General features: G+C 33.7%; 2 protein-coding genes across 2 annotated transcripts; one reads left to right on the top strand and one right to left on the bottom strand.

Annotated features, from left to right (window-relative positions):
* Positions 1-891: 891 nt before the first annotated feature.
* LOC148311240 (uncharacterized) lies at positions 892-11683 on the bottom strand. The gene is made up of 7 exons (XM_088256903.1): positions 11528-11683; positions 9878-9949; positions 8665-8729; positions 6846-6901; positions 5445-5527; positions 4572-4655; positions 892-1260 (listed from the first exon to the last, which is right to left on the bottom strand). Exons 1-7 carry the CDS (start codon positions 11628-11630, stop codon positions 1025-1027), a joined length of 699 nt encoding a protein of 232 aa, XP_088113029.1. The 5' UTR covers positions 11631-11683; the 3' UTR covers positions 892-1024.
* An 870-nt stretch (positions 11684-12553) lies between these two features.
* On the top strand, positions 12554-17439 carry LOC148311239 (uncharacterized). Its single transcript, XM_088256894.1, has 6 exons — positions 12554-12818; positions 12968-13126; positions 14960-15047; positions 15463-15684; positions 16301-16415; positions 17024-17439. The coding sequence occupies exons 1-6, from the start codon at positions 12685-12687 to the stop codon at positions 17146-17148; spliced, it is 843 nt and encodes a 280-aa protein (XP_088113020.1). The 5' UTR covers positions 12554-12684; the 3' UTR covers positions 17149-17439.
* The last annotated feature ends 1574 nt before the right edge of the window (positions 17440-19013 follow it).

The following is a 19013-nucleotide window of genomic DNA, read 5'->3' as shown; positions in this document are numbered from 1 at the left end:
CTACAAATAAAATTTGAAAATTAACATTTTTACAATTGAAATTTTAAAAACGCATAATCTTCATTTAAAATATACCTATAGAAAATTTCTCCCTTATACTGAAATGCTTGAAGATTTTGCTCGGAGATGTTTCTCGAGCAATTTACAAATCGCAACCAATTTGAGATTTTCTCATCTTTTCCATCCACATACTTCCGTTGGGAGCCACGGATCTAAAAATGCAATTATTTTAAGTTTTCTTCATTAACTTTCTATGCATTGATTAACCCTTTGATAACCAATATCTATGTATTATCACACTGTGGAAGGAAAACATTTTAAAAGTTGGGTGCTTAGAATATACTGTGAAGGTCTAATAAAAAAGTCTCAAGAAACTGGATCTGTAGACTGCAAAAAAGGGAGCGGCGGAAGTTGCGTGACTTCTTCACGAGAGGACTGTTTGATAAAAAAAACTGTTATGGAAAATTGGTTTTTAACGGCACACGAAATACACAGCAAGGTTCAATCTGCTAGCACTTTCTATGAAAACCTTGGCGGATTCCGGTAAAAAACCATTGTTAACAGAGAAAACAAAAATTAAACCTTGGAGGATTGGAAGGTCATTTTCTCCGATGAATCGAAGTTTAATTTATTTGGCCCAGATGAAAAAAACCTAGTGCACCAAAAATCTAGGGAAAGATTTCATACCAAGTGTAACACTCGAACTCTCAAGCATTCACCCTACGTCATGATATGGGGGTGTATGACAGCTCACGGTTTGGGCCTGCTGCACTTTGTATAGGGTATGATGATGCCATCCAATACAAATCATTCTTGGGAAACCACGTCATTCCATCAATTGAGGATATCAGTCAACATACTGCCGATCCTATAATCCAAGACGATTCTGCACCTTGTCGTAAGGCCCGTACTGTGAGTAAACATCTTTTGTTTTTAAATTATATTTACCTATGTGATGAATCATTTATAATTATTCTTACAGATAACTGAATTCAAGAAAAAAGTTTTGGAAAGTGTAGGGATTTCAGACCTGCCAGACATATGTAGTATCAGCAGGGACAGTAGAGGTGACGCGGCCTCTGTAAGGACCAAAGCGCAGACCCTTGGGGAGAGGCCGGGCAGCCCACGCTCCTCTGGCCGCCCCCGGGATGCCGGAGGCCGCCACACGCACCAGTGGGAGGCAGCTCTGGTCGGGGACTATCAGCAGCGGGCCGTGCTGGGGGCAGAACTCAACCAACTCCCTGTCGCAATCATCACACCCTGAGGGAGAGTAGAATATATGCATTGGACTGAAGTGATGCCTCGCATAACGAACGACTTGCATAATGAACTTTCTGTTTGTCCACGCTTCATACAACGGATTAATAATAATAATCTTGGATGATTTATATAGCGCCATTTTTGTAAAAAACAATATATATTAATGAAAAACGTCGTCAATCGGCTGAGTCTGACGGCAGGAAAGTTGAGCCGCCGTATTAATGCGCCTTCTTCTCGGTCTTCTTGGGCTGGAGCGTGGCCAAGATATTGGGTAATACGCCTCACTGTGTAATGGTAATGCCGGAGAGCAGCTTGTTAAGGTTCCGTCATTGTGGATATTCAACTGCAGATGGCGGGGGTGATGCTGGTCTTGTTGTCACTGGAGGCATTGATAGGCATTTCATACAACTTGGCAGCCAGGTATTCCATGACGGCGGCAAGGTACGCGGGCGCACAAGCCCCAACTTTCTCAACGTGGTAGATGCGAGCTAGCGTGTTTTGGGGTTTTAAAATTGCCCCCGTACTCGTAAAGTTTAATAATTGTATGTGTTTTTACTGCAAGGATATTTTTTCATGAAGCTTATAATAATAAATAGAAGTTGGAATAAGCACATGTTTTTAGATCGCTATTGTATTCACTATATTGAAATGGTCTTAGGGATGTATTTAACGTGTTTTTTTTTCGAGAGCAACTCCTCTCGAAAACGGTCCATTTCTCGGAATTGGACCACATCACACAATAAGCTAACTTGAGTTGCATGAAATTATTGCATTATCAATGCATTTTTCGCAAATAACACCTAAACTGTAGAACTTTTTTCACTTTAAACTATTTTAATTTATCACCGATCACAACATTTCTATATATATATGCAAAAAATTAGAGACTTTAGATGCAAATATCCGGTGGAATATATTTAAACTTAAGGAGCAGCTTTGGCCGGCAGCTATACAGCGCCAAGCCAAAAGACTACTCTACTCGGATTGTATCGTATTTCATCTTGCCCTTTCATTTGGAAGTAGAAGAGGAGAATGTGGATGAGCTTATTGAAGAACACCAAGAAGAGCTGACAACTGAAGAGCTGACAACTGAAGAGCTCCGGGCACTTCTGATCCAGCAACATGATGAAGCTCAAAGGGAGGCCTTATCTGATAACGAGGAGGAACAACAAACCAAACAATCTCAACTGCTGCCGTAAAGGACAACCTGGTCAAATAGGGAGAGCTGAACCCCTCCATCAGTTTACCAACACTCACTTACAAGTAATTGACTGGTTTAAGTTAAGAGAAGCGTGGTTCCTGGAGCGCCCGACGCGGCTGCTGAGGAACCACGCTCCATCATTTATTTAATTTTCTCCGGACATTTACATCTCAAGTCTACAATTTTTTGCTCATCTATAAATATTGTGATTGGTGTTAACTTGAAATGGTTAAAAGTTATAATTTTACAAAGGTTAGCTGTTAACTGATGAAAGTGCATCAATAATATCATTGCGTCGTTCAATATAGCAATGCGGTCCTAAACGGTGTAGTGTATTTCTAAGAATCTGTGCCGAATGAACACATGTGGCCATCGGGCGTTAAAAAGTGCTTTGTGTTCGTCCCTTAAGGGTACGTTACGACCATAGTGTATTCATCCGAAACCCCTAGCTTCGGGAATAAATGACAGCAATAAAAATGTGCTAACGACCTTAGAACATGTGCTAAAACGGTTATATTTTATGAAATCGAACTACAACCTTGAATACCTCAATTACGCCAGCTCCCATTCGTATGAAACTGTAAGCGGAAAACCTCTGAGACAAAACCATCATGTCGGATCACGGAAGGGCGGTAAAACAGGATCAAAGTGAAGTCCCGTTTGAACTATGCTAGTCTGGAAGTTGGAAGATGGCCATCCACAATGACGAGGAGCTCAACAAGGTGCCCTCCAGCGTGAAGGCGTCCTGCCCAACACCTTGGCCATTCTTCAGCCCATGCGATCAAGAGGCTTGATCGCATGGGCTTTCAGAGGATTCCAGACTCGACGGCCGGAGACCGATTGACGACATTTTAATTCATTTATTTTTTGTCTATCATTATCATCATCATTCTATTATTATTATTATTATTAACTCTGTCTTTAAAAGCGCCTTTGAGGTAGTATTTTACAAAAATGGCGCTATACAAATTATCCAAATTATTATTATTATTATTATCACTTAATATCTGTGTGACATTCACTATTGACAACCACATTACTCAAATTTTAGAAAATTGTACATTCGCAACAGTTGAACAAATAATTTGTATTTTTTAGATAAACCTCATTAACCACTTATGTATGAAAATTTCATTTAAGTTAGCGGAGATCATCAATTTTGTATGTATGTGAAATTCTTTCCAGTGATTTTACATATCAGAAAACTCCTAAAAGTATCAATTTTAATTTATTTTACTTAGCCCTGTAAATTTCAAGACTTGATATTCTCGTCTATACATCAGTGGCGGTCGGTGACTTTTTGTAGAAGGGATGCTGGACATCAAATGTTTATACTCGTACTTACTACGTACTAGATATCAAATATGCACATCTAGACGCCATCTCCATAAATCCATAAATCAATAATGACAGATACAAAACATGATCAATTCATTTTTATTTATTTAAATTATGAAGTAAATCGCAGGTTAATAAATATTCAATAACAATTTGACTTCAGTATTCAAGCTTAAAAGCAGCAAACTGTCAAAGCAATGCGCGCACTAAGAACAATCCAATAGAGTATGTGATTCTGTTCATTATACATATTAGTATTAAATACGTTTTTTGTATGTTGGATGCTGTCATTTATATCGTATACAGTATGCGTATGCGCGGAAAGAACGTAGGTTCTGGCACTGTGCATGCGGTTTACACATCGCTTTCAGACCAAGTATTGCTTGCGTACGTGTGTTTTATGCATTTCACAGTATTTGAGAATGTATGTGTATTTAAACTCGCCTGCGATTTTTGTATCGTGTCATTTGTTGCGCATACTCTGAGACGGGATGATACATGCACGATGTTTTGTAATAATAATACTTGTATAATCTGAAAAGCGGCGTTTTTGTAAAAAAAAATCACATTAAGGTCGCTGTAGGAATATCAAAATATTTAAATTGCAGTATTGCTGTTTACAGATAGAAGTTCAAATCTTTTTACTCTAAAATGCAAGGGATGCAGAGCATCCACAGCATGTATGGACGGACCGCGCTTGCTATATGTTGGGATACTAATTAGATATCAATAAGAATCTACATCAACATTAAATTACTTGTAATTAACTCACAAACATAGGAGTCATCGTTTGGCTCTGGAACCTCCATGTAATTGACTCGCTTCCTGCTACGCAGACGCCGCTTCTTTGTATAAACTGTACAAGAAAAGCCATTACAGTAAAACTCCAACTATCCAAACTCCGACTTACCAAATTGCTGATAATCCAAAATTGGTTTCAGAATTTCTAGAAAAAAATTAAGATGAAAACGTACTGCAATTCGCAAAGTAATGATTCTGTCAAACAGCTTACTTTGACCAAGATGTTCAGCAAGCGATGATTTTCATTTACAGTACAGTACGCACATCTTCTTCTTCAAACCCTTATCCGCACCCCAATGGTGCATAGGGCACTGCATCGTATAAACGCAGTGTTATGTTGATCATCAACACATAAAGGAAAGGTGATCAGCCCTCCGCTTCAGGCACCGGTCCAGGGTAATATTGAATAAATTAGGGTGAAAAATCACTTTCCTTTATTTAATCCCCCCTTCCCGGGAATCGAACCCAAGACCGCCAGAACGGTAGCCGAGTGTGGTGACCATTACACTACGGAGGTGGTGGCGGACGGTTCGTACATACTGTACTAATTTACAGCACGTGTAACTACGTTTGACATGTAAAAGTGTTGCCATTACTTTTGATTAATTAAAAGCTCTTTTTCATAAAAAAATTTTTTCTTCTCCCATTTTCAACAAGCTTTTAAATCAAAATAGACCTTTTTTTTCGAAAAAAAAAATCTGAATGGAGTGTGGTCCCTATTGATTCGGATAATTGGAATTCTACCATATTCATATTTCTACATTTGTTTTATCATTGCAAAATCTTTTATTTTATTTATATTGTATCACTAATTCTACTTTATAATTTTATTCTATTCTATTACCAGGTTCACTGTCATGATCAGTATTAAGTTCATCTTCCAAAGATTTCACAATGTCCTCCATCTTTTTTTGCATATTCCGAGACCTATAATGTGGACACAAAAGTTATATGGATACTTATTTAAAATAAGAGATTTACTGACTATTGATTCTGCCAAATGCTACTAGATCCTGTGTGCACCAAAATGGTGCATAAGGCACCACCGAATCAGAATAATATGGTAACTGAATCCAGAATTTTGGATCTAGAAGTGGAGATGTGGTAAGTAAAGAGTTTAGGATGAAGGAAATTCCTGCTATGGAATGGAAATGGAGGAGGAATATCAAGTAGGGAAAAAACACCAATGTCTAGGACGTTGAAAACTTACCACCACATTCCCGGATCTGATACAGAAGTTTGAGGCTTCCTGTCAGACCACTCTTACATAGCAATTTTATTTATATTTTTTAATTAAGTGGTGAAATTATAATAAAATGTAATTGGGTCAATTTTACTGTGAACTTATATGTAATAGCTTTCAATGTCCCTGTCACTGCCAATCTGAATAAATACAAATTTGGAAAACCATTACCGAGTTTCTAGAAATACCCAAGTGTAGGCAGTGAAAGGGATTAGTTTCATTAATTGATTTAGAAGTCACTTTATGGTAAAATCTATCCATTTTTAATTAAACTTTAATCAAATAGGGATTAGTAGTTAATTCTGTTAGTCAGCTAGATCAGAGTTTCAACTTGACGGTGGCTAGTACGCAGATGCCTCCACAGCCCCGACCAGCACAGCAGACAGACACGGAGTGGTGTCTAAGCATTTGCAGAAAAGGTTCAGCCATCACATTTCCCACTCAACCATTTTTACCCAAATGCTAGGGCACTCAGGATTCCATACCTGCACTCATAAAAGCTTTTAAAGGCTACCGCGAAGGTGGACTAGTCCTAACTAGGCTGCCATCATTAAAGCTGACTGATAGGGGAGTCGCTGATTATTGAACTATCGGCAAAGTGGCTTCGATACTGGCTAGTTTATGCATCTCTAATGAAAATAAAATACTTAAAGTAAGAAAACATTTAAGAGGTTTGAGAGTTATAAGACTTTTTAGTCCCTTGTTTTAAGCATTTATTTTCATTAACATTTTTTTTTACACAATTTTGAAATATCATGGTGCAAAAAAAATTATAAATAAATTGAATATTCATTTGGCAATACATAACGGTAATTTGAAATTTCCTACATCCCCCGCATGTAATTGCTATTCAGCACTATGCACAGAGAGGTATGCGGAAGGGAGACTTCAGTATAATTTTTTACACAGTATCGCATGGAACATATCTACCCCATAAATGAGAAGTTCAGTGCATATTGAATGAAGTGAAAGAAAGACATCTTTCTTTAAAATATTACTCACTCGGCTACTTCAACTCGAGAGAACCCCGCGAGAGATTCTTCTGTGGACCCCAGCTCCTGTAAACAATTTATTTATTACTTTTTTATTAGCATTTATTGAGGGCGATGTGCAAATACCTTTTATCTAGCACAAACCCTGTCTTACAGGACATATTTTTAAAAAAAACATCTTTTAGATAAAAGACCGCAAACGTGTCTTGTACTGATTACTAAATAAATTATTTTTAGTATCTGCTAGGTTATACGAAATATAATTTTATGTTAAACTGAATAGATAATTCATTTCACCCAAAATTTCAGATGGAGGAAGTTTGAGTATTGGGGTCGATACACACCTAGGAGGCTTTTACAATGTACTACACCATGATGAATTGAACAAGCCAAAAAAGTACAAAAATTTATCAAAAAAAAATAAGATTACGGAACGGGTAATACTTATTAAACGGAATTTTCACATCACCGTTAATACATACCCAAGGAACTTTTTCGATAAAAATATGCATGATAAATTGAACAAATCAAATGTGTGAACAAATTAGTAAAAAGAAGTAAGAATACAGAATCATTAGTGGTTATAGAAAAAACATTATTATTCAAAAATAAATAAAAGTATTAGCAGTAAGAAATTTAAAAATCAATAGTGTGTACTTAAGAACTTTTTAAAAAAAAGAGAAATATTTGTGTTTTTATTATTTACACAAATATTTCAATTTCATACTATTACTGTGAGCCTAAGCGGCTCATTATTAGAAATAGGTATCAAATTGTGGTAGAGTGGGTTCGAACCGAGAAACTCTGAATCAAAAGTCCACGACACTAACCTCAGGACCACAACCTGCTACTTGGAAAAAATATCCTTGGTGATGATAGATATTATAAATAGCTGGTTAAAAGATTCATTACATGCGAATAATGCTTTTAAACATAGCCACTTCTAGAAATAGAATTTAGATGATGCTGTTTATCTCAATAATATTATATTTGTGTAAGTGATTTTTTTTTAAAGGAATAACCTGCAAAGTCTCTACTTTTAGAGGTTTGTCTGCAGGTAGGATAGTAAGGATAGAGAAGGTAAATGTGAAAAATACATAACAAACACCCAGACCAATGGAAAATAAATATTTCTCGAATTTACTTTGCAATTGTTGGGAATTTAACCCGCAACGACAATTTTACAGTCGAGCGTCTACCCAACTATGCCACGGCGCCTGTCTTGTTAGTATTGTATACTTATAGTGAAAGCAACTTCAACTTATGTACGTAGGAAATTTTTGCATAGATTATCAATCTCCTGACTCATATCTACTTTTGCATTTTTTTCCTTAGAATTTTTTGTGTTTACTAACATTCCCATTAATTTCACATGAAAATAATGTGTTTTCAAACACTCGTATACATTTTTTTCTTCATTTTTTCTTTCTCATCATAAAGATCAAAAGTAAGCATAAATTTTTATTAATGTGTTTTTTTTAAATTAAAGAAACGAAAACTTATTTAGTAGAATGGTGAGAGATAGAGGTATGATACTTAATGATACTTTATACACTTAGATTTTTTTAATATGTATATTTGTAACTAAAATTCTAGAAAAATTACAGTTACAACAATTCTTCAGAAGAGCAACAAGATTAACATTTTTAGTATATTATTTTTGGACATCTCAACATCTGGGCATCTATGTTGAGATGTTAAAAAAAATATGGTGAATAACTCCTATAATTGGAGATAATCAAGATTTGTGAACATCTTGAGATAAGTGAGATTTGTGAAGTATTTGGACACACTCAAATTTTGCAAACATTTTTACTAAAAATATATACCTTTTCTACAGCTAACTCTTTCCTCATTTTCATTTCCTGAAACTTCTGGGTGTTCTTCAAGTGAGCTAAGGAAATAAGGAAATCATTAAACAAAGAATAAAAGTAATTAAAATGAAATCTCTAAAACACAAATAGTAAAAATATATTGAGGAACAGTTTTAAATACAAATTAAACTTAGACGGTGGGAATTATAACATTGGTATGAGTTAAAAATTCAAAATAAGAATCAGGGAGTACAAATTAAAAAACTAACTAACTAACCATCATGCCGCTTCACCGCAGGGGTAGGCAGAGAGAATCGAACGCCACACCACTCTGTCCTTGCAAAAGTTCTTTGCCTCTTCTACATTCATGCATCTCCTCATACATACCCGACGATTATTACGACTCCTGACCCGGCCGCTTTCAAGTATTTGACATACCTGATTGTGCCAAGTTTTCCTCAGTCGTCCTCTGCTTCTTTTTCCAACTACATTCGCCTCATAAATTTGTTTAACCGTTCTTTCTTCACTCATACGCTCCACATGTCCAAACCATCTCAACACACCTTTCTTAATTTTATCGATAATGCTTATCTCAGCCTTACATTCTTTCCTTATTTCATCATTCGAACATCTATCAAACATCATTTTGCCACACATTCGTCTGAGGGATCGCATTTCGACTGCATTCAGTCTGCTTTCATCCTTCTTTTGCCAACTCCATGCTTCGCTTCCATACATAAGGGTTGGAACCAGAACTCCATTGTGTACTGCCAGTTTAGCTTCCGCTGATAGTACAAATTATGTTTAAGAAATAATAATTTTTCAAGGTTTGCTAATCACTTAATAGACCAATGACTTAATAACCACTAAATTAGCAATCACAATGTAGAAATCCTAAAAATGATCAATACTAAAAGTTTTCAACATCAAAAAGAAATCCACAAAAAAATCATAATTAATAATATAAGACTAAAACCTCCCTCCTATGTTTCCACTGATAAAGAATAAGAAACAGCTTCAACCCCCTCTTCATCTTTCAATGCCCAAAGGCATAACACTCAAAATTAAGCTAAGTTTAGAATAGAGGTACCTATTTTACCAATTAAAAGTTAAATAAGAATATGCTATCAAAAAATATTATTGTGGACATGTTTTCCTATAAAATACTTCAAGCAATGGTTTGATTTGTTGATTCTAAAATCTATAGAATTCCCAATGCACAAATTACCATCTTCTTTTGTGACATAGTCAGCTTTTTCTTCTTCATACCTCTTGATGAATATTGGCTTAGATGCCTTTCCTATAAGAACAGAATATAATTGATTAGATATGAGAACATTCACCATTTTTCTATTTAGTGTAAATCAATCAAAACAATAGAGTGCTCTATGTGTTATTTAAAAATTATGAAAATAGAAAAGAGAAAGAAATGTAAGGCTATCGTTAGGTAAGGGTAGAATTAATAGATATTATATATACGTATATATATATATATATATATATATATATATATATATATATATATATATATATATATATATATATATATATATACATAAATATATATATATATATATATATATATATATATATATATATATATATATATATATATATATATATATATATATATATATATATATATATATATATATATATATATATATATATATATATATATATATATATATATATATATATATATATATATATATATATATATATATATATATATATATATATATATATATATATATATATATAATCTTAGGAATCCCTTATTATAATAAATATTATTATAAGGGATTCCAAGGTGTTTTTTACATGTGAAGATAATGTATAATAAATAAATAAGAGATAACATTGAATAAGTGTAATGAGTGCAGGTGCAGAAATAGGTCGACGGCAGCTTTATAAGACTTGTCATAACCAAACTAATCTACCTAGAAATCTGATCATGTCAAAAATGTACAGAGCATATTCGACTTGTAATGTATGAAAGATGAAGAAGCTGGAGACAGACATTAGCACCGAGGCTGCTATTCCTTCTCAACACCAGTAAAGATTCGTATACTGTTTTTTTTTATATTGTTAACAAAAATATGAACCATTACTTTGGAGATGTCCCCACGCATCTTTATATTTCTGAAATAAGTGGGGGTTTTTATGATTTTTTAAAAAAAATTGGGTCCATTCAAATTCGCATTTTTTCTTGTATTTTTACTGTATTTATATTGAGATGGCTGTAAATACGTTTTTACTACTTACAATTTAAGAATAAAAAATATTTGAACGTTTTCCGGACAAATATACATGTATAGGTTCATGGATACAAACAAAAAACTTCATGGATTAAAATATAAATAAATCGATGATATCTGTTATAAAATATTAACATCACATTGACTGCTCGTTTCTATTTCAAGTTCATCATTATTTGCCTTCAAGTCTCCAATTATTAAGATAACGATAACTGATATTCAGGTGATGTATGTATTCATAGTTTAAAAGGATATTGATTATAAACCGAAAATGTGATAAGTATCTCGAACCTCAATGCAATCCATTTAGTAATTGAAAGCAAATTTTAATATCCATGCTAATTATTCGTGTGATAAAATGGCAAATTGATTGTATGTTGGGTTGACAGAAAATTGTATCCATCTATTTATCCGTCTCGGTTTTAGAATGTACGTGGATGAATTTTCTTTTAGTTCCAGTAATAAAATATAACCCGCAAATTTAGTTTTCCGGTAATAAATGTATGTAACTTGATGTTAGTACGAGTGGAAATTTAACCAAATGCCTTACTTGCAGCTCATAGCATTACAACTCATGGAAAAACAAATTGAAAATTATAGCGCAAAGCTGCACTTACCTTTGGAATATGCCAAGTGCATTCGATTCGCGCCCACTTTTTGTTCATCAGACATAAAGCTCCATTCCAAGTCCGTAAAAAAGTCGCTAACGTTAATTGCCATTTTTCAATGTTTATCTAATTTCAACCAACAAACCCAAACAAAACAAAATTCGTCTTAACAGCTCTTCCCTCTTCAAGAATCAATTAAGAGTCCCGCCAAAAACGAAATAAAAAATATATATTACCAACGTTAAAAAAAAGTTATTTGGGAAAGTGTGAATATATCCACGACTGCGTAAAGTACCTACTCAATTTCAATTGAAGCAACCTTCTTTGCATGCAAAAGTGCAAAATGCGTACTACCGTCAGATTTTGCAACGCTGCGTGCGGTGAGGCGTGGGTCTTGGAGATCTTACTTTACATACGCTCTTTGCAGTGATGGGATTCAAAATTTTCAAGAACCGGTTCGCCCTTTAAGTACTACCCCTACCCCCCCCCCTATAAAAAATAGTTATAACATTTATTCATTTTTTTATTTTTTATTCTGCAAATAAACATAATATTCAATAACAACTGATAATGCTCCAAATGCGTATATTTATCTTTCACGATTTTCTTTTTAGAAAGTGCAATACCTTTTATTTTCATCTTTCCAATATTTTTTTCTCTTCGTGAGGTTCAAATATTTTTACAACGTGGCGACCAAGTAAACCAAGTGCAAGTTCAGTGCTCTGATACATGATCTCAATGGGAATATTGTGTGACAACAAAGGGTTAAGGACCGGTTCGGCGAACTCTAAAAATTTTAGGCACTGGTTCTAGCGAACCGGTGCGAACCGGATGAACCCACCACTGGCTCCTTGTATAATATTTTCTATAATACATATGTAATCTTTGGTGGCGAGCTTCCAGTACTTATGTAACATATACAGTACGTATTCATAATCTTTGGTGACCACCCAATTTAGTACCTACCTATATATAAAATCTTTGAATCCATGCTGGAGTGAAATTACTAATTTTGTCTATGGACAAATCTCCGGACTTGGTTTGAAGTTTGAATGATTTGAATTTGTTTCGTTTTGTGTCTTTTTGTCCGTTTGATACTGCTCAGTATATAAATTAGTTAGTCATTGCTGCTCAGGTTAAGCGGTTCTAAGTAATAAAAAAATACAATGATAAAGCAACGACAAAGGCAGGCTCTTATTGAGGAGAATAAAATGTTGCTTAATAAATTGCAATTTGTCCAAGAACAAATTAATCAGGCTGAGGAAAATTTAAGGTCTGGCGGGGATCTTCACTATGACAGGTCTGATTGAATATTACCATTATTGCATCAAGTTGTTGCTTATTACCATTATTGCATGGAGTTTTTTCTATAAAATAAACTAATTTACATTACGGCATATTACAATAAATTATTTACAGTTGTTTTATCAGCTCACTGCATTGTTTCAGCGGTCTCGCCAGCGCTGACTCGGTGATGACAGGAACTGCGTTTGGGGAGCTCGAAGAAGAAAGTATCGAAATGCTGGGAAAGTGCACTCATGCTGGTGAAGAAATCTTAAGAATATCTGTACTTCATTACTCAAGATCCCAAGTGTCCCCACAAGAAGGGTAATTAAGCATTATTGTTTGTTTCTTACAATTACACCGGTATTTTTTTTAATGTCCTCGACTAAATGTTAACAGAACATTTTTAATTTATTATTAGATTAAAACCAATATTTTTAGCTTTTCCACTTTTTTATTTGACCAGCGACCGGGTTTCGTCGTTACCGACATCATCAGACTGGTGAGGGGCTATACAAATTGTTATGTTATATATAAAAGAAGGCAGGAGTTGATAACCATGATTTGATATAATTTTATGAGAAATTAATTTAATTATTTTAATTTGAATTAAATTAATTTCTCATAAAATTATATCAAATCATGGTTATCAACTCCTGCCTTCTTTTATATATAACATAACAATTTGTATAGCCCCTCACCAGTCTGATGATGTCGGTAACGACGAAACCCGGTCGCTGGTCAAATAAAAAAGTGGAAAAGCTAAAAATATTGGTTTTAATCTAATAATAAATTAAAAATGCAATTCCATCACGAAGTGTCAGTGAATAATATAAATCTGTTAACAGAACATATTTTGAATATGAAATCTGTCTGATGCTGTTGACGGTGATTATTGATGTAGACTTTGGGGACCTTTCAAAACATGTAATGAGGGAATTTGTGATGCCATAAGTTCCCACTAAATGCCACAGAGTATGGAAATAATTTGACAGTTCCTCTAATGACACAGTGCCTCTTATCCACAGTGCCTCTTATCCACAGTATCAGCGTAGAATTTATTATTTTTGTTAAGTACACTTGAACTACATTAGTTTTTATTTTCTTTAATCTAATATTTTTTGTTGGCTTAAATTGTAAATTTTACAATATCTATGTCAAATACACATTATAAAAGAAATTCTAAAATTAGATATTATTCAAAGCCACCTCGTAAATTACAGTACTATTAAACACCATCGTAAATCCAGATGTAATTATCTATAGTTTTAATAATATGTAAAAGACAAAGATATATTTGAATCAATATCATGTAAATATCAATGTCGGTAAAACAAATTTATGAGGCGAATGTAATTGGTAAAAGGAGCAGAGGAAGACTGAGAAAACTTGGCACGATCAGGTATGCCAAATACTTGAAAGCAGTCAGGTTAGGAGTCGAAACAATCGGCGGGTGTGTAGGAGGAGATGCATGAACGTGGAAGCGCCCTTGAGGTATTATTTTATGAAAATGGCACTATCTAAATTATCCAAATTTATTATTATTTATTATTATAAGAGGCGAGGAATGTTTGCAAAGACAGAATGGTGTGGCGTTCTATTCTCTCTGCCTACCCCTGTGGGGAAACGGCATGATGGTTAGTTAGTTTTTTTTGTTTATATCATGTATTATTCCTTTTTTATGAAAGAGAGAAGTCTAAGCATCCCAGGGCTTTCGACCTGGCATTTGGCTGGCTTAAGCGATCACTCTATGCACTTGTGTAAAGTCCACCATTCTATCCATTATTGAACATCCATATTGCATTAATTCAATGGTCTTAGATCCTTCCGCATATTAGTAAGCTTTTCAATACATTTGTTGATTATGCCCCATTGTTACGCCATCGGTTTAGTAACTGGTGAAGTATTAAACTTATTCCTTTTGAACATAAGCACCTTTAAAATTTACATCTCACACGTAGGGTGAATAATCCAGTATCTGATATTATAATTTTATTAATATTATTGATCTACAAATTTATTTGAGGCTTTTTTTATGTTTTGTAAGAAACTTGAAAATATTCCCAAAATTATTTTGTGGATTTCTTAAAAATATATTTTTTAAACATAAACCTATGTATGTGACACCAAGTTTTGTTAAATATTACATCATTTTAGATTGCCAGGACGATGTTATGAAATCAATATGAATCTTGTGATTTTGGGAACACTCAAGGTAGCCCTTAATATAGTGGAAAGAGATATGGTAAGCATTTTTTACTAATTACGTGAACAAAGAGAGAGAATAGTGCAGAATAGATAGTACAGAGTTCAAGTGAAAACCTTATTGAGTCATTTGCGCAAGACCAATTGGATATTCCATTGCTTCAAATGCTTTGAATGTTTGCTTTAAAAACTTTCCTCAGTGGAATGTTTTGAAAAATTTTATTTGACTATAGAAAATTTCAGAAAGAAAATGAAAACATAATCTGGACGAAGTAAAGCTGTTACATATTTAGAATAAACAACCATTAAAACATATTAATGTGATAACATTGTCTAAAAACAGTAAGTTTTGCTAAAATCATGTGATTAACAAACCAATTAGTACCTATTCACCCATTTAGTACCTACATTATTAAAACAAGAATGAAATAAAATCATTTATTGCTTTCTTCCAGGGTGACAAATTTAAAGTCTTGTCTACACAAGTGGCCATTACTGAATCTTCGCCCGCCCATGGAGAATTATCGTCTCTCGTGCGTCACTTCTGCGGAGAGGGAGGTCCACATCAACAGCTCTTCCAGTCTCTACGAGATTATGCAGAGAAAGCTGCTAACAGGAAGTTGGTGCTGAAGGAATTCAGAAGGCAATATGGGACATATTTTCGCATAGAAACTGCCGTAAGAATACATTTTCAGATTAATTTGCTGATGTTTTAAATTAAAATAATTGGAAATCATGTGCATACATAACAAAAGTAACATTACAAAATTAATACAAGTTTCCAATAAGGCACATTTGTAAAAAAAATTATCACATTTTAGTTTAGTAAGATTCATAATTTAAGGAATGAAAATTTTAATGTGCGTAATCCAATTTTTAATTTTTTTTTTATGAATACTATTTCTGAGAAATGGTAAAAAATAAAACATGCTTTGAAAGAAATTCACAATGTTTGTTGACAAAATAACAATTAATAAAATTAGTAAATTAAATCAATTTAAAAACATTTTTTGTTCATTCTTTCGCATACGAATTGAATTTTTCCCAAATAGTGAATGTTTTGGATGAAAAACTGTTTAATTTATTGAAATTTTGTAATATTTTACTATTGCGAAACTGAATATTGTTAATTAAGTGTTTTTAGCAAATGAAAACATAAATGCAAATTCATTTAGTCCTTTTAAAAATTCAAAACATGTTTTAAAAATGAACATGCATCAATAATATACAAATTGATTTGGTTCTTAAAAATCTAGTTAATTTAAATATATATGTATTATTTTGTTTTTCCAGGAAGAAGGAATAATAGTACATTGGCCTCGGCTATTCCAAATGGCTTGGTCAGTACAATGGGATGAGGGTATGGAAAGGGTAGAAGATTTAATTAACTTTGAACTCAATGTGCAAGGTAAGTTAAAGACAGATATTTTAATACCAATTCATAAGATATAAAATGGTCTTTAAGGAAATATGTCGGTGAGTTTTTTTTTTTTTGTATATACTGATTTATAAAAAAGACTATACATATCTTTGTAATATATGTAGACAAAGACATAAAGTGCATAACATAACATACCTACAGGTTTCTCATCCACACACTACACACCACCCCTAAAAACTAAAGTCTCCTTGGTGGTACTCACATACCTAGAAATATGTAGTGGCGATCAACAAATAAAAAAGCTTTAAGTTTTGTACCGACATATCTTGGTGGAACTGCATTTTATAGAATAATATAACAACTATGTAATTTTTTGACATGAATTTTATTTGATAAACAGACAGCAACCGTCTGATTATGTCAGTTACGACGTAACCCGGTTATAATAATAATAATAATATTATAATAATAAAAAAGCTACCTGAAATAGCTCTCTCTGATCTGGTAATCTTGGCATCTATATCCAGAACAAAAATGACTTCCCATGAAAACTTCGAAGAAAGATACATGTTTGATTTTCCATTAAAAACAAACATATTTTCTACAATTAATGAAAATTGTATATTTTTTTGCAGCTGGTGTCCAGTTTATTATGTCTTCCGAGACAAGTTTGAAGCAGCTCACAAAACCTTCTACTTCCCCTGAGGGTAGACTTGCCTGCCTGAGGGAAATAGCTGCCAAGGCCGTCCTTTGTCGTTAAAATAAGTTACTACAGTGAAACCTCTATCTATCGTTTTTAAAGGGACCTATTAAAATAAACTATGAATGCGAGAAAACAATGAATGCGGGATTAAGAGGTCAATACGCAAATAGATACGACCGAGTAAAGATACCGTCCTCCCAATCTGCATAACCATTTGCAGGCTAAAATTCTAATAAGAATACATGTTTCAGATGCAAATGTATTTATTAAAAAAAAAATACCATCTTGAATAGAATTTAAAAAAATACTTTTGTTTTTTTAACTGTTTTATTTTCGTAAGTCAATAGTATATTTTCGACTTCGCAAATAGTATTTTTTTCAGCATCGGTTATTGAATGTGCGTTGTAAAAAGTTTTCTTTCAAAAAGTGTGCACGCTTCTGGAAATGCAGGTACAGGCAGCGGCTCCTTTTCATCAATATCGACTTCTGCTATCGGTTACACAAGCTTTCGATAGTTTCTATCCCATACGTTGCCGTTGAATGTAAGAAAATTGGAAATAATGTAAAAAAACAGACAAAATTTATCAAATATGCAGCTTAATTCGAACGATAAATGCTGTAAATGGTGATAGAGAAACGATCGATGCAGTTTAGTTTAGTATGAAATGAAGTCGGGATAGAAGAAATAAACGACACATCCGGGAAAGCGATTATTCGAGGAATGATAGATAGAGGTTTCACTGTATATGTTTTTGAGAATGTTCACGATAACGACGAGAAACAATAACATATTGCGATTATCTTTCCGTTTGTTAACCTCTCCCTCCCAGTGATGTATTTACTACAACTCTACTTTAAAAATGTGAATATCAATATAAAATATAATACATATAGGCTCAGAATTTTGGTATTCTTCCGTGATATAATTATGTATTACATAAAAGTATTATAATATAAATTTATTCATTTGCAGCGACGGAAATAAGTAATTTAAAAAAAAATCAGGGGTAAAATTACCAAACTAACGTTTCCCAGTGTGTGTGTGCGTGCCGTGCTTTGCGCACACACACACGTCGCAGCGTGTTTAGTAGCGCGCAGGTCTTGTCGCTACGCCAGCTATTGCGGCTATTTGCTATGTATTTTGCATTTTTTTGCATTGCTCGTTTTCAGACACTTACCAGAACTAACATTACAAAATTGTTACATTTCAACTTGACTATGGTCAAGAAAAGCAACATTCAGGAATATTCATATTTTTTCTCGTTTTTAAAAAACATTTTCATATGGTGTACAAAATACATATCACCGTTGCAAGCGGTAGTTTTTAGCACCGTAAGGGAAAGGTTTATGTAACTCTTTAAGTACCCGAAATGAATTGGCGCACTCAATGTTTTCATTTGCCAGACTCACTGTACAATATTTATTTTATATTATCTTGTCCTGGTACCCGTAGCATAGGGTTGTTTATCCTTGCTGTATTTAAAGATCAAGATAACACTGTCTCTAAAGGATGCAGTGTGCTATGCACCATTGGGTGCGAATAAAGGTTGAAAGAACAGGAAAAGCTTTATTTTAGCAAGGTAGGTATAAGTTAGACAATCTGTTAAATTACTTTTTTGTGCGTAGGTATTTACATGGATGCTTTTATTATAATTTTAACATAAATGGATGTTTTATTTATAAAAATTCTAAAAAACCTGTTCTTACAGAGGTTTCTCATTTTTATTAATAGTAAATAACTTCTAATTTTGTCCGCCTCCGTAGTGTAATGGTCAGCTCGCTCGGCTACCGTTCTGGAGGTCCCGGGTTCGATTCCCAAGGGGGGTAAAATAAATATAAGTGATTTTTTCACAGTCATATTTATTCAATATTACCCTGGACTGTCTAAATTTTGTCCGCCTCCGTAGTGTAATGGTCAGCTC

Source organism: Brachycentrus maculatus, unplaced genomic scaffold, assembly GCF_059751285.1.
Source record: "Brachycentrus maculatus isolate JH-2025_06_01 unplaced genomic scaffold, ASM5975128v1 h1tg000069l, whole genome shotgun sequence".
Taxonomy (NCBI): Eukaryota; Metazoa; Arthropoda; class Insecta; order Trichoptera; family Brachycentridae; genus Brachycentrus; species Brachycentrus maculatus.
The sequence above is the reverse complement of the archived record's forward strand: the minus strand, read 5'-3'. Positions and strand labels throughout refer to the sequence as shown.

Bases quoted from the DNA above. Each gene is read 5' to 3' on its own strand.
- LOC148311240 (XM_088256903.1), bottom strand. From the start codon at position 11,630: ATGGCAATTAACGTTAGCGACTTTTTTACGGACTTGGAATGGAGCTTT. The intron at 9,950-11,527 runs GTAAGTGCAGCT...CTGTTCTTATAG, and splicing joins GCACTTGGCATATTCCAAAG to GAAAGGCATCTAAGCCAATA. The intron at 4,656-5,444 runs GTAATAGAATAG...TTTCTTGTACAG, and splicing joins TGATCATGACAGTGAACCTG to TTTATACAAAGAAGCGGCGT.
- LOC148311239 (XM_088256894.1), top strand. From the start codon at position 12,685: ATGATAAAGCAACGACAAAGGCAGGCTCTTATTGAGGAGAATAAAATG. The intron at 12,819-12,967 runs GTCTGATTGAAT...GCATTGTTTCAG, and splicing joins GGGGATCTTCACTATGACAG to CGGTCTCGCCAGCGCTGACT. The intron at 16,416-17,023 runs GTAAGTTAAAGA...ATTTTTTTGCAG, and splicing joins CTTTGAACTCAATGTGCAAG to CTGGTGTCCAGTTTATTATG.